We start from the raw sequence: 12,488 nt of genomic DNA, 5'->3' as shown, positions 1-12,488 counted from the left end.
TTCTGTAACGTTCGACTTATCCAGGTTGTTGTTACTGTTGTTGTTGCTATTGTTGTTGTTGTTGAAGCGGCAGAAATCTCCCGAGTTGACAGTCTTTGACCGGTTTAAAATCCGAGTCCATTCCAGTTACGTAGACCCCATTGTCATGTGAATGGACTTATCCAGGTCTTTTGTCATGGTCAGGAGATTAAATGCTTTCCACTCTCAACATAACCCCACATAAAACGACACGAATGCTACCTAACCAATTTGATACCAGAAGCTTTAGGAACTCATATAAAGCTTTCTAGATTCTAGTAATTCCAATTCCACATCTCAAAACAATTAAAAATTTAATATTTTCATATTTCGCTCGCTACATACATATCAAAGAACAAAATCGACAGACTGAGTTTTTCCATACTCTTATACATACATTCATCATGTACACAGTTTTTGCTCACTTCTTCAAAAGCGTGCTAATCAAGCTTAACACATCTGTCTGTTCCTTTCGTAATATGTCTTCATCATCATCAGATTTATTACTGTCAAAGCCTTTAGTATCATCTTCCTCCTCTGCTTCTTCAGCTAATAGTGGACTTTTGTTCAATTTCACATGTGGATGACGACATTCGAATATTTTCGAATAGAATATTAACTTTGTTTGCAGTATTGAATCGATAAAGTATCGCTGAAAATCCTTGCTGCGCACTTCATGCCGACCATGCGTATGATATTGTCGACGATAACCCTCAAAACGGTACATTACTTTAACGGGAAAATGTTTTGGCAGGTGTGCTGGTACAATAGCGGTGAAATGTACATTAGCCACGGCTAAGGGGTTGGGGCAAGCTGGTGAGGGTTTCGAAAACGTAGCATCTAGAAAATATCTCGAACCTTTATTTGGTACAATAGTGGCTTTGTCATTGATGGCGAGCGTAAATTTCGTACATTCCGATAAATTCCATAGATATATATAATCGCGTACTTGCTGGAATATTTCGTTCACCGAAAAGTCCTGTATATTAACCCAATTAATACACTTCTCCTTATATATAGCATCAAAGCTAAGAAAGTCGGGATAGTCCTCTTTCGTATCGGGTACAATTTTCGGATCCGGATAGAAATATTCTCCAGTGACATCACTCAATATCCATTGCAGCGCAGTACAGACCGTGTCATTTACTACTTTCTGCATAACTTGCACAATCTCATCCAGCGATAGTAAATTGATATTGCAGTTGGAAACTCTGGGTGAATCCCCATGACAGATCCCACAATCGTAACGGTGATGGCGTAAGCAGTTCATGTTGTTGGCTTAAAATTGAAATAAACGTGCAGAAAAATATATCAGAAACAATTGATTAAATTGAAAAAATAATTCTGTTTTTTTTTTAATTTTGACTTTATTAAAACAGATGTGTTTATGGTTTGGTAATTTTATATACCCTGAACAGTGTAGTTTTCCCTCCGTTCTTAAGATATCGTTCTGAAATTTCGCACCCGTCGTTTTCTCCCCAAAAAAACCAAAAATGCTTGTATGGAGAACTCTTTCATTTCACAAGGTATCTTCAAGAAATTTGTCAAATATTATTACGATAGGCATCGCTGCAATCTCAGAAGAAATTGTCCGTCCTTAAACTGGCATAAATGCGACTATATTTCGATGCATTGTCCTCTGCTTCAATTTCAGTGAGAAAAAACGCCAAATAAGGTGTAAAAAATTAAATTCTATATTTATTAATGTGATTAATATTATTACAATAATTTTATACTTTTGCTAAACAAAAGCTTTCGAGAGTATTATTTGAGAGTTAGTTAAATAAATCTAACGCACTTAAGTCTACATACCTGGTACTTAAAATTATTAATTTAATTTACTGCTATATTCTATTTTAATACTTAATCTTCAATTGTCATGGTAATTTTCGTTGATTATATATTATTTTTGTCTTAATAACGCACTCATGAGTGTTATTTGTTAGTTTTACCATGATTTGTAGCTGTCTTCCAACAGTTCTAGATACATGCATACAAACACTACACTTCAAATATACCCGGCATATTATCATTCACACAAAACATTAGCATTTCTTCTAAAGCGTATTTTTGTAGTTTTGTTTTGCCCTATAACCGCATGTAAAGCCACCTTGGTTGTGTCTAAAATTCTAAGCAACTTAATAGACTTCAGTCGTTAATACACAAAACACTTTTAAATCAACCGATTTGTCACTACCACTCTTGTTTTAACGACTGTGGCACAATCAACGTGCCACGCCACCCGACACTTCACGTTGTGATTCATGTGCTTCTGTCTGTCCATAACAGTATTTGGGCATGCCATCACGATATTTGTTCTCATGCGCCACAGAGTGCGAGTTCGTGCGACACTTAACCAAACACAATTCGAAATGATCCTCGACATGCGCATAGACAGCTGCCTGACGTCCAGTAATTGTGCGCAACACTAGCTCCAACAGTGCACGTTTCGAGGGATGTAGACAGCAAGAGACGCAATATTCGTATATATCACAGCAATGTGTTGTTGTATTGCATGTATCGCATGTGTAATATTGTGTTTCGGGCACTTCGATGTCACAGCAATTGCTGGGCAATAAGAGATGTTCGCGTCGGCAAAGGAAACCGCGATCATCGACGAGCAAATCGCGTCCTTGCACCGAATTGCGGCAGTGTATGTCTGGGTCGTTGGTGCGATTCTGTGACTCCTCGGGCAGTAGGTGTTCCTGTAGCGTTCGCCATATAAGTGGGCGTGTGCGTTGCACGGTAAGCACATTGTCCGCATGCAGTGCGCGTAGACCACCAAACTGTTAATGAGTAATGAAGGGAGGTGAGACAGTTTTCTACTGGGTATATATGTATATATGTAATAAAGCACTTACCTTAAGTAAATTCGTTAGTAAAAATATGAGGGCAAGTAACGTGATGGTTATATAAAGGATACGTCGGCCAAGAAATCGTGGCCACATTGTCCTTTGCTCTCTGATTGCTGTGTAAAGTTCACTGCTGGCACGCTAGCTGGTGAATTTGCTGTGACATAGCGACTCTCAAAGTTTACTATGACCTATGCGCATCCAATTCACGTACACAAACGTGGGCTCTCCATCGAACAATTAAGAATGTTTCAAAACATTTTACAGTTTTGTACGAACGCTTTTAACACAAAATTTTCTGCAAACAATGTGACAATAAATTAATATAAATTTATTTTCTCTCTTTTTATTGGAGAAATGCGAGTACGCAGTGATACAACAAAACAAAAGTAATAATCAGACAGTTGATCAGCTGTTGACGGTGTTGCCATCATGTTTAGTTGATATTTTAGCTTTTATTGAGAGATTTTTGATGTAATTTATTTTTAAATATCGCGCAGAAGTCTTTGTGTTTTTAAATTATATGTTAAAGAAATTTTAAGATTTGATTAATTAAAGTTGTTTGAATTTAAAGGTCACACGAACAGAAATATGTGTATAATAGTACAACTGATGAATTTGTAAGCAAAGTAAGAATTGGTTATTCAAAGTGGTTCGTGTCTTTGATAACTTTTGGTAATTCATTATACATGTACGTTTAAAACGAAGCAAATGCCAACAAAAAATAAATAAAGTACTTAATTCGAACCGAGTTTTAGACTATATTTTATAATTTAATTGATACGAATGTCAATTAGAAAGTCTTGCGGATTTTCTGTATTTGGAAATAACTTTCAAATTGAAGGTAACCTAAAGACAATTGGAAATCCATAAGTAATGCTTACACACACACACATTTGGACATACATTTGTATGTATGTATGTACCCGCATTGCCATTTTCTACTCACTCACCGAGCTAGGAGATATGAATAGATGATATTTTATCTCTGGATGATATTCTCAACAACTTGATTATACATTTTGTTAAGTAAATATTTTGAAAGAACATTCAGTTCAGTGCGTCCAGAAAGTATGCGTTGACAAATTTTCTTTCGCAATCTTTGATTTTTGTTTTACTCAAAAATATTCCCTTTTTTCATTTCTTATGGCATTTAGCCGTATGATAGCCGGGTCAATTCCGGTGCGTAGAACCGGCTGTCGTGGGAATCGAAACTTGGTTAATCCTCACCACCCCAACGGGGATTAGATAACTCCGCCAAAACAACAACAACATATATACACTATATAGTTCGATCTGAACAGTAATCTGTGGCAAATAAAGATTTCGAGTTGTTCTCGAGTTCTGTTGTCTCAATTTCGGCGATTACCTCTTCATTCAACAAAAATTTCTTCCCAGCGATCATTATTTTGAGATCTGAGAACAGGAAATAGTCGTTGGATTCCAGATCTGTAGAAAACGGTGGATACTGAAGCAATTCGAAATCCAATTCATAGATTTTTGCCATCGTTGATTTTGGAGACGGTGCATGGCTTGGTGAAACAGCACTTTCTTTTATTTTTAAATGCGGTAATTTTTCGGCGATTTCATTCTACAAACGGTCCAATAATGTTACGTAATAGTTGTTGTTGCTGTTGTAACGTGTACCTAAGCCCCGTTAGGATGGCAAGGATTAGATAAGTTGTCATCGACGTCATCTAACGGTAGGCCCTGGAAACGTGCTATTTCGACGGGGTCGGACCGAATGGTGTCAGATGTGTAGGGTTAGCATGGCATGTAATGAGATGGCTAGTATCATGCATGCTGGACATAGTACGTATAATTAATATGTCGGGATCGATTTTGGATAAGTAAGCGTTTAACCTTCTACAATATCCAGAAGGTAGCTGCGCAAGGGCCCCTCTCGTTTTTCGCAACTACTCGAGCAATTCCAACAATGCCTACAACAGCCGGTTCTAAGTAACTGGAATTGACCCGGATTTTATCCGGCCAAGGGCTGTTATTTCGAAGATCCTACCTAGTTTATATCGGTAAGTCTAAGTTACGTAATAGTCGCTATTGATGATTCTTCCTTTTTCAAAGTAGTCAATAAAAATTATTTCATGCGCATCCCAAAATACAGACGCCATTACCTTGCCAATCGGCTCTTCGTGTTTTCACACTTTGAAGCGGGTTTATCATGTGCAGTGCACTCGATTGTTGGACTTCGGAGTGACATGATGGTCACATATCGACGCAAACAGTCGGATTTTTTACACCTGAACATCTTCAAACACTGCTCAGAATCATCAACTCCACGCCTTTTTTGGTCCAAAAATGAGCTCAACACTTTTCACAGAGCATTCTCGTGCCCAAATATTGGTGAATTATATTTTATGTTGAAGAATTTGCGGTCATCAAAAAACATTTTGTGGATTTTTTTAAGGTTTTCGTCGGCAACAAGCACTTTTGGGTTGGATCGAAGGCGTCCTATGCGTTCACGTCTTTGCTGCTTGAGAACTTAATCTTTATCTATAATTTAGGACCGAGCTGCGAAATTCAAAATAATTTTAATTTATGACGGTCAAAATCACTTCTAGATAAAAATCGCACACTGTACAGTTATATACATACATATATGTATGTGCACGTATGAGTGCCACAAATGTTGTATGCGATAAGCTAAAGATTACTGTAGCGCCGACCGCGACCACGATGACAGCGGCAGCTATGATGACAATCAACTTCAATTGTGGCAGCCGCTGCTGTGGTTGTTGCCACAGTGTTGGAGTGGTTTCCTACAGCTGTTTGATACATTTACACACACTTTTCGCATCTAAGTATTATTGCCGAGTATTAATGTTATGGCATTGCTTGACGACAGCGTTGACTTGTCCCCGACGGGCCACGACAGGCGATCATTTAAATATCGTGCGCTCGATTGTGTCAATCAATGTCAAAGCATTTTCTCAGCTTTTTTGCATTTTTTTGGCCTTTGTGGCTTGCCTCAACTATGTTGCTGCTGTTACACTGCTGCAGTTGCAGAAACATAACACAACTGTGCTGAATGTTGTTGCCGCTGTCGGTGCGCCGATTCTCAGCTATTTGCCTGATGGGGCCACCAACCCACTGCCAACGTCTGTGACATTTCATTGTGTTGCTTCCGCTGTCTGCAATTGAGTTGGATGGGCTCTCCTCCACTGCAATAGACACTCTTGGCGCAGCAATCAGCGGCTGTGGCATTTTTGTTGCAATTTTTGATATTTTGCGCTAATTCGCGGCGTTGCTGAGCTGATATCGCACTGAAAGATCAAATCGATTTTCAGCACACAACTACACACTCGCACACATATCTGCAATCGTTGAGTAAATTTGGCTACCTCAGCGGCACAATGACCGCCCCCACTGCTGTCCGTCAACTCACCACCCCCCACCTGTCTACCCAAATTATTCACTCGCTGCAGTTGATTGTAGACAACTATTTGCCTGCGCGGCGTTGAATTGAGTTTGAATCAAATTGATGGCGACGTTGATGTGCAACCAAAGCAGCAGCAATAGCAACAACCATGCTGACTTTTGTTTAATTTCGCTTTGTTTAGCGTTTTCAATTTCTCTCGCCTGTTTATTTATTTACTTGAAAATTAGAATAATCGAAATATTCGCAAATGCCAAGAAAAAGTTTTTTGCGTTTATTCAAAAACAACAACAACAAAAGTTTAATAAAATGAAATTTAGCAAAAGTAATGAGCGTTCTGTGCATGTCTGCGTCGAGCCGCAGCTAAAATAGGTGAGGTCAAGCGCTCTTTCTTCATCCGTTACACAATGAGAATTCGAAATCTAAACAAAAGGTGTGCGCAAAAATGCCATGAAAAGTAAATAATCGCGTTGCAAAGTGAAATTGAAATTTATTTTTAGTTTCCTTCAGTTTCATCAGATTTCGAAATTTTGTTTCAAGTGGCTAACAGGTGATTTCGAAAATGATGAGATTATTGCAATTAATTCATAATCGAAATATTTGAAAATCAAAAGCAATCGAACATTAATGTTTTGATAAAATTTATTACGGTCTAGTCTAGCGACATGACTTTCAGGGGATTTTTGAAGTGTCGCAAAAAGGCAATTTGTATTTTTGATGTTATTATTAACATTATAAGAATACAGAAAAAAAATCAAAAATAGTTTTAAAACTAAAAAATTAGCCAGTGCTGAAGTAGGGAGTCTCAAAAAATACTCACGTGAGTCCTCCTATCAACCTAAAACACAATAAACATTATTATTGTAGAATAATGTTCCACTGAGAAGTTGGAGAATTTTTTTTTCACGAATTGGCAACTGCATGAAAAAAAAAATATTTTTGTACCATTTTTTGAGTACATCGAATAAGAAAAAAGAAAAAAATGATAAAAGTAAAAAAACCCGAAAATAATGATTGGTTGAATTTTTCACATATATTTGAACGTACGCCTACGCCAATAAAGAAAAAGAAGAATTTCAACGTTATGTGGAAAAGTTGTTAATACAAAAATTGCGGATCCTTTCATTATTCTTTACTGGAGTAGACACCGCTTACGCGGTTATAGCCGAGTTAAAAAGAGCGCGCCAGTCGTTTCTTCTTTTCGCAATGCGGTGCTAATTGGAAACTCCAAGCGAAGCCAGGTCCTGCTCTACCTGGTTTTTCCATCCACCTGGTCTTCCCAACGAAGTGGAAGTCTTCCTCTTCCTCTGCTCCTGCCGGCGGGTAATGCGTCGAATACTCACAGAGCTGGTGCTCATCCATTCAGACGACATGACCTAGCCGGTGTAGCCGCTGTCTCTTAATTCGCTGAACTATCTCTATGCCGTCGCATAACTCGTACAGCGCATTGTTCATCGAATGCGATATTCGCCGTTGCTAATAAGCAAAGTACCATAAATCTTCCACAGAATCTTTCTATCGAAAACTCGTAACGTCGACTCATCAGTTGTTGTCATTGTCAATGCCTCTGCATCAAAAAGTAGGACGGCAGTAATGAGTGACTTATAGAGTTTGGTCTTTGTTCGTCGAGAGAGGACTGTTGTCAATTGCCTACTCACTCCGAAGTAGCATCTGTTGGCAAAAGTTATTCTGCGTTGTATTTCGAGACTAAAGTTGCTGTTTGTGTTAATGCTGGCTCCAAAACTGGCGAAATTATTTACGCCTTCGAAGTAATCACTGTCAACAGTGACGTAGTAGCCAAGCCGCGAGTGCGACGATTGGACATTTCGTCTGGTCCCTTGTTCACTACATCCCATATGCTCCGCTTCTTTGTCCAACCTGGAGAAAGTAGAACTAACAGCGAGGTTGTTACGGCCAATGTCATTAGCGTACGCCAGCTGTTGTACTGTCTTGTAGAAGATTGTACTTTCTTTAATCAGCTCTACCGCTCGAATTATTTTCCCCAGCAGTAGATTGAAGAAGTCGCGCGATAGAGAGCCGCCTTGTCTGAAACCTCGTTTTGTATCGAACGGCTCGGAGGGGTCGTCCCCGTTCCCGGTTTCAGTCTATCACACAATACGCTCGATAGAATCTTATATGCGATGTTGAGGAGGCTTATCCCACGGTAGTTGGCGCAGATTGTGGGGTCTCCCTTTTTGTGGATTGGGAAGAGCATACTTAAATTCCAATCGTTGGGCATGATTTCTTCCGATCATACCCTACATTCCTTATCAGTCCTTCGCTGCCGTATTTGATTAGTTTGGCTGGAAATCCGGCCCCCGCCGCTTTGTTTTTCTTCTGACGGGCAATTACTATTCGAACTTCTTCATGGTCAGGCAATGTCCGCTCCACTATCTCCTGGTGTTGTATTGCACTACCATTCAGCCGGCTGGAGAAGTGTTCCCTCCATTCCTCTGGGGTTTCTACAGGAGTATGCTCCGGTCTTGAAACCTTCTGTTAGTCGCCGCATCTTTTTGTATAATTTTCGAGCATTACCCGTCGAAAAAAAAAAATTTTTTTTAATTTCACACTAGGTGGACCTCTTTAGGGCCATCTATTGCAAACATCTCTGGTTCGAATATTCTATTTAATGTTATTAATATAAGATCCACTTCCAAACCTAATTACATGATTTATATATATATTTTTTGTTGTTTTTAATTTATAAAGAAAATTACTTTAAAATCTCTATTTATTTGAAAATCAGTTGCAAATCTCTATTCAAACCTTTCCATTTAAATGCAAAAGTGAATGCATTTCAAAATAATTGACCTAAAAAACTAAACTAAATGGCAGTTTCATTCACGCTCGGCATTGCGACAGCCTAAATCCAGTCGAAGTGAAAGATAAACAAATCGGAAAATCGACAAAAACAAAACCAACAACTACGAAAGCAGTTGAACTTGCACAGCCTACGAAATCGGCGCAACAAATCTCAAATCGACATAAATAATATTTAATACAAGCACATCGGTGAACGGTAGTGCACACGTAGCGCTCAACTACAACAGAAATAAAAAAATACATTAAAATAAAGCAAAAAAGTGTTGTAAATGTGCATTTCCAGTTACTTTGAGGCGGCGTGAAAACATTTAGCCAGTGACCTTCCGCCGCCGAGACCCTGAACTCCAATTTCGTGTGCAAATGAATTTTACTTTGCTTTTGCTTTTGCTTGCCGCTGTTGTTGTGCCATTTTTGTTTTCGCAAAACAAATGTTTAATTGCTCCAATTAAGCTAGAAAAATCAATTTCACAATGTGTTTGCTTTTGAGTATTTACATATGTATGAATGTGTGTATGCAGGTTTGTTGGAAATGAAAACGGTGCGTCTACTTGGAACGACTGTGTGGTGGAGCACGTACCGGTGTAGCCTCAAAAACGCAAACAAATAGTAATTATGGGGCAAAAATAAGTCACAGTTTGACGTGCATGCAACAGTAAACATAGAATGTGCTTGCCACTGAACTAAATACTTACATACATACATAAGTACGTATGTACATATTATATAATCTACAATTGTATACGAAATGCACGTAAAAAGTGGCGGTCATTTGATTTTGAAAAATATATTTTTTCAAAAAAATATACATAGACGAGTATATTAGAAAAAAATAAAATTACATAAATTTTGATACATTTTTTTTTTATAATTTTTTATCAAGTAGAATTTTTTGCTGAAATAAAATTTACTGAAAAATATATTTGTTTAAATTTTTATAATTTTTTTTATAATCTTTTTTTATATTTAAATTTATATATCTATAAAAATTTATAAAAAAAATTATACAAAACAAAAACAAACATATTTTTCAGTAAATTTAATTTCTGGAAAAAATTTCCGTATTTTTTTAAACTGTAAATTTGGAATTATTTTTAATATTTTTTATTCAGCTTGAGCATACTTTCTTAATATATTGCTTATATTTTTATAAAAATTAAAATTCAATATAAAAAATAAAAACAAATATATTTTTCAATAACAATTTTTTTCGTTTTTTCTATTTCAGAATATATTTTTTTGCCGAAAGCTTTATTTTTTATAAGCTTTCTAGCTTATTTTAATATTTTGTTTGAAAAACACATCTTAAATTTTTTTCAAAATAGAGTTTTTTACCAATATTCTAGGCTATAAATAAATGATTTATTTAATTTTAGCTAAATATTTTTATAAAAAATTTAGTTGTTGAAAATTACTGTATGACGTAGATTAGGCTAGATCCTAACTACTGTGTAATATATTTTGATGAGGTTTCGACTTTCTTCTGGGTTAGATGTGTGTCGTTTAATTCCCTGTTGTGTTGTTGTTATACTATCGTAAACATTTCTCGGAAAGTTTTATGAAATGTGCTTCTGCGATAACAGCTCTTGCCAGTATATAGATAGAAACTCGGATGGATGGACCGCTTGAAATTGGAGCTGATAGAAAATTCCCGACTGTGGACTCCTCCGCCAACCGTCCCCGCAAGCTTTGATTCAAGCGTAAAAAAACTCACAGTACCCAAAATAAAAATTTCAAAAAAAAACTCTGTAGAACTTTATAGGCTTAACTATGGTTTCATAAAGTTAAAGAGCTACCTTAGGGGAGAGTCTCCACCTTTGTAAATGGATCTTCTGCAGTAGTACAAGGCAACCGATGCCTAGGATGTAATTTATTGAGAACGAAAGATAAGGTCAAACATTATGCAAAGAAAAAATAGAGTATGAGCGATCTGAGGTCGGAGAAAGAAAGGGAAAGGAACGTGATTGAATTTTTAAAAATCAAATCAATTTTTCCGGCAAAACTACGAGTCCTATACAAAACAGTTATATGACAATGTTGTAGGCAATGAAAGGATCTATAACACTTGTTGCCAGACTTTTTTCACATAACCTCAAAATTTAGGTGAAAAATTCATACAACTCAGTTTTGAGGCTTTAATTTAATGTAAGCTTATCATTTTAAGTCCCAAACAAAATGTATTTTTTAATTTAAAATATTGGGCAGTCAAAAAAGTCTTTAAGGTATGACACAATGTGATTGGTAGCACTGGAGAAATACGACTGCAACACCATCTATTGACAAACTAACGGAAAAAATTCAAATTTTAATCAACAAATATCAAGTTAAGAGTTAAAACTTAAGCTAGAATTGGCTCATCTAAAAATCATTAACAAAAAGATGCAAAACTACTATTTTTATTAAACAAGTCTCCAAAATATGACATTTCATAAGTTGGCTGAGAATTGCACATGGCTACTACTGATCGAGTGAAATTGCAGATATCCACTAAAACTATGCAAGCACATACATACATACATATGTATATGATGGTATGAAGGAAACATACTTATGATCACTTTCTCTCTCTCTCTCTCTCTAACTGCTTCTCGCTCTAGTTCAGTGGTCGGCATTTCTTAGCACAAATGTGCAAACTAACTTCACACGTACGCTTACGCTCTATCGTACAGTCGTTGTCGAGCCAGCAACGAATTAACATCACGCAAGACTATAGCGCAAAACCAAATATGCCCTGCGAGAAATATTTTATGATTCTAAATGCCTTTGGTGCCATGCAATGCCTTTTATGTTCCAAGTCTTTTAAAGATAATAGGGAATATATCCTTAAAAGACATTTTGTTAATTTTCATTGTACTATTAATTATTTAGATTAGATGCTTAATTTTAATTCCAATTTCTCACTGGGCTACTTTTTTTTCGTGCTCACCAACACATTGCAACACACTGCTCTAGTTATATCTCTCCAAGCATACTTTTTATCACTCTCTTACTCTTGCTGCTTTTCTCTTTAGTTAACTCTCTATTTCTCCAAGGCATTCGATAACTGCAAATCCTTCCACAGCCCAACTCCACCACTCACAGTTGAATTGCACATTATCTCGGCTTTTACTTTCACTGCTGCGCGAAATGCATGAAATATAACTGCCGTCAGCAATATTTATTTCCATATGATATATTTCAAAGCCTATTGCTTTCCTTTATCGCTTGGCTGCTTGGTCGTTTATTTATATTTCGCTTTTCGTGGAAGCTCGAACATCAGTTTCCTTTCACTTTGGATGCCGGCACTGCCTGCCGCTATTATTAGGCTTTGTTAGCACTCCGTCGCGCATCATTGCATGACATTATATGAATATATATATGTACATATATGTATATGTTTGTATAATTTATATATTGTATACACA

General features: G+C 36.9%; 2 protein-coding genes across 2 annotated transcripts; both read right to left on the bottom strand.

Moving 5' to 3' along the window:
• Positions 1-355: 355 nt before the first annotated feature.
• LOC126760693 (uncharacterized) lies at positions 356-1,288 on the bottom strand. Its single transcript, XM_050476530.1, has one exon. It carries the CDS (start codon positions 1,286-1,288, stop codon positions 440-442), a length of 849 nt encoding a protein of 282 aa, XP_050332487.1. The 3' UTR covers positions 356-439.
• Positions 1,289-1,689: 401 nt separating this feature from the next.
• Positions 1,690-3,248, bottom strand: LOC126760695 (SREBP regulating gene protein). Its single transcript, XM_050476532.1, has 2 exons — positions 2,880-3,248; positions 1,690-2,804 (listed from the first exon to the last, which is right to left on the bottom strand). Exons 1-2 carry the CDS (start codon positions 2,964-2,966, stop codon positions 2,244-2,246), a joined length of 648 nt encoding a protein of 215 aa, XP_050332489.1. The 5' UTR covers positions 2,967-3,248; the 3' UTR covers positions 1,690-2,243.
• Between the last annotated feature and the right edge of the window lie 9,240 nt (positions 3,249-12,488).

The sequence above is a fragment of the Bactrocera neohumeralis genome, chromosome 5, assembly GCF_024586455.1.
Source record: "Bactrocera neohumeralis isolate Rockhampton chromosome 5, APGP_CSIRO_Bneo_wtdbg2-racon-allhic-juicebox.fasta_v2, whole genome shotgun sequence".
Classification (NCBI taxonomy): domain Eukaryota; kingdom Metazoa; phylum Arthropoda; class Insecta; order Diptera; family Tephritidae; genus Bactrocera; species Bactrocera neohumeralis.
The sequence above is the reverse complement of the archived record's forward strand: the minus strand, read 5'-3'. Positions and strand labels throughout refer to the sequence as shown.

Bases quoted from the DNA above. Each gene is read 5' to 3' on its own strand.
- LOC126760693 (XM_050476530.1), bottom strand. From the start codon at position 1,288: ATGAACTGCTTACGCCATCACCGTTACGATTGTGGGATCTGTCATGGG.
- LOC126760695 (XM_050476532.1), bottom strand. From the start codon at position 2,966: ATGTGGCCACGATTTCTTGGCCGACGTATCCTTTATATAACCATCACG. The intron at 2,805-2,879 runs GTAAGTGCTTTA...ACTCATTAACAG, and splicing joins TACTAACGAATTTACTTAAG to TTTGGTGGTCTACGCGCACT.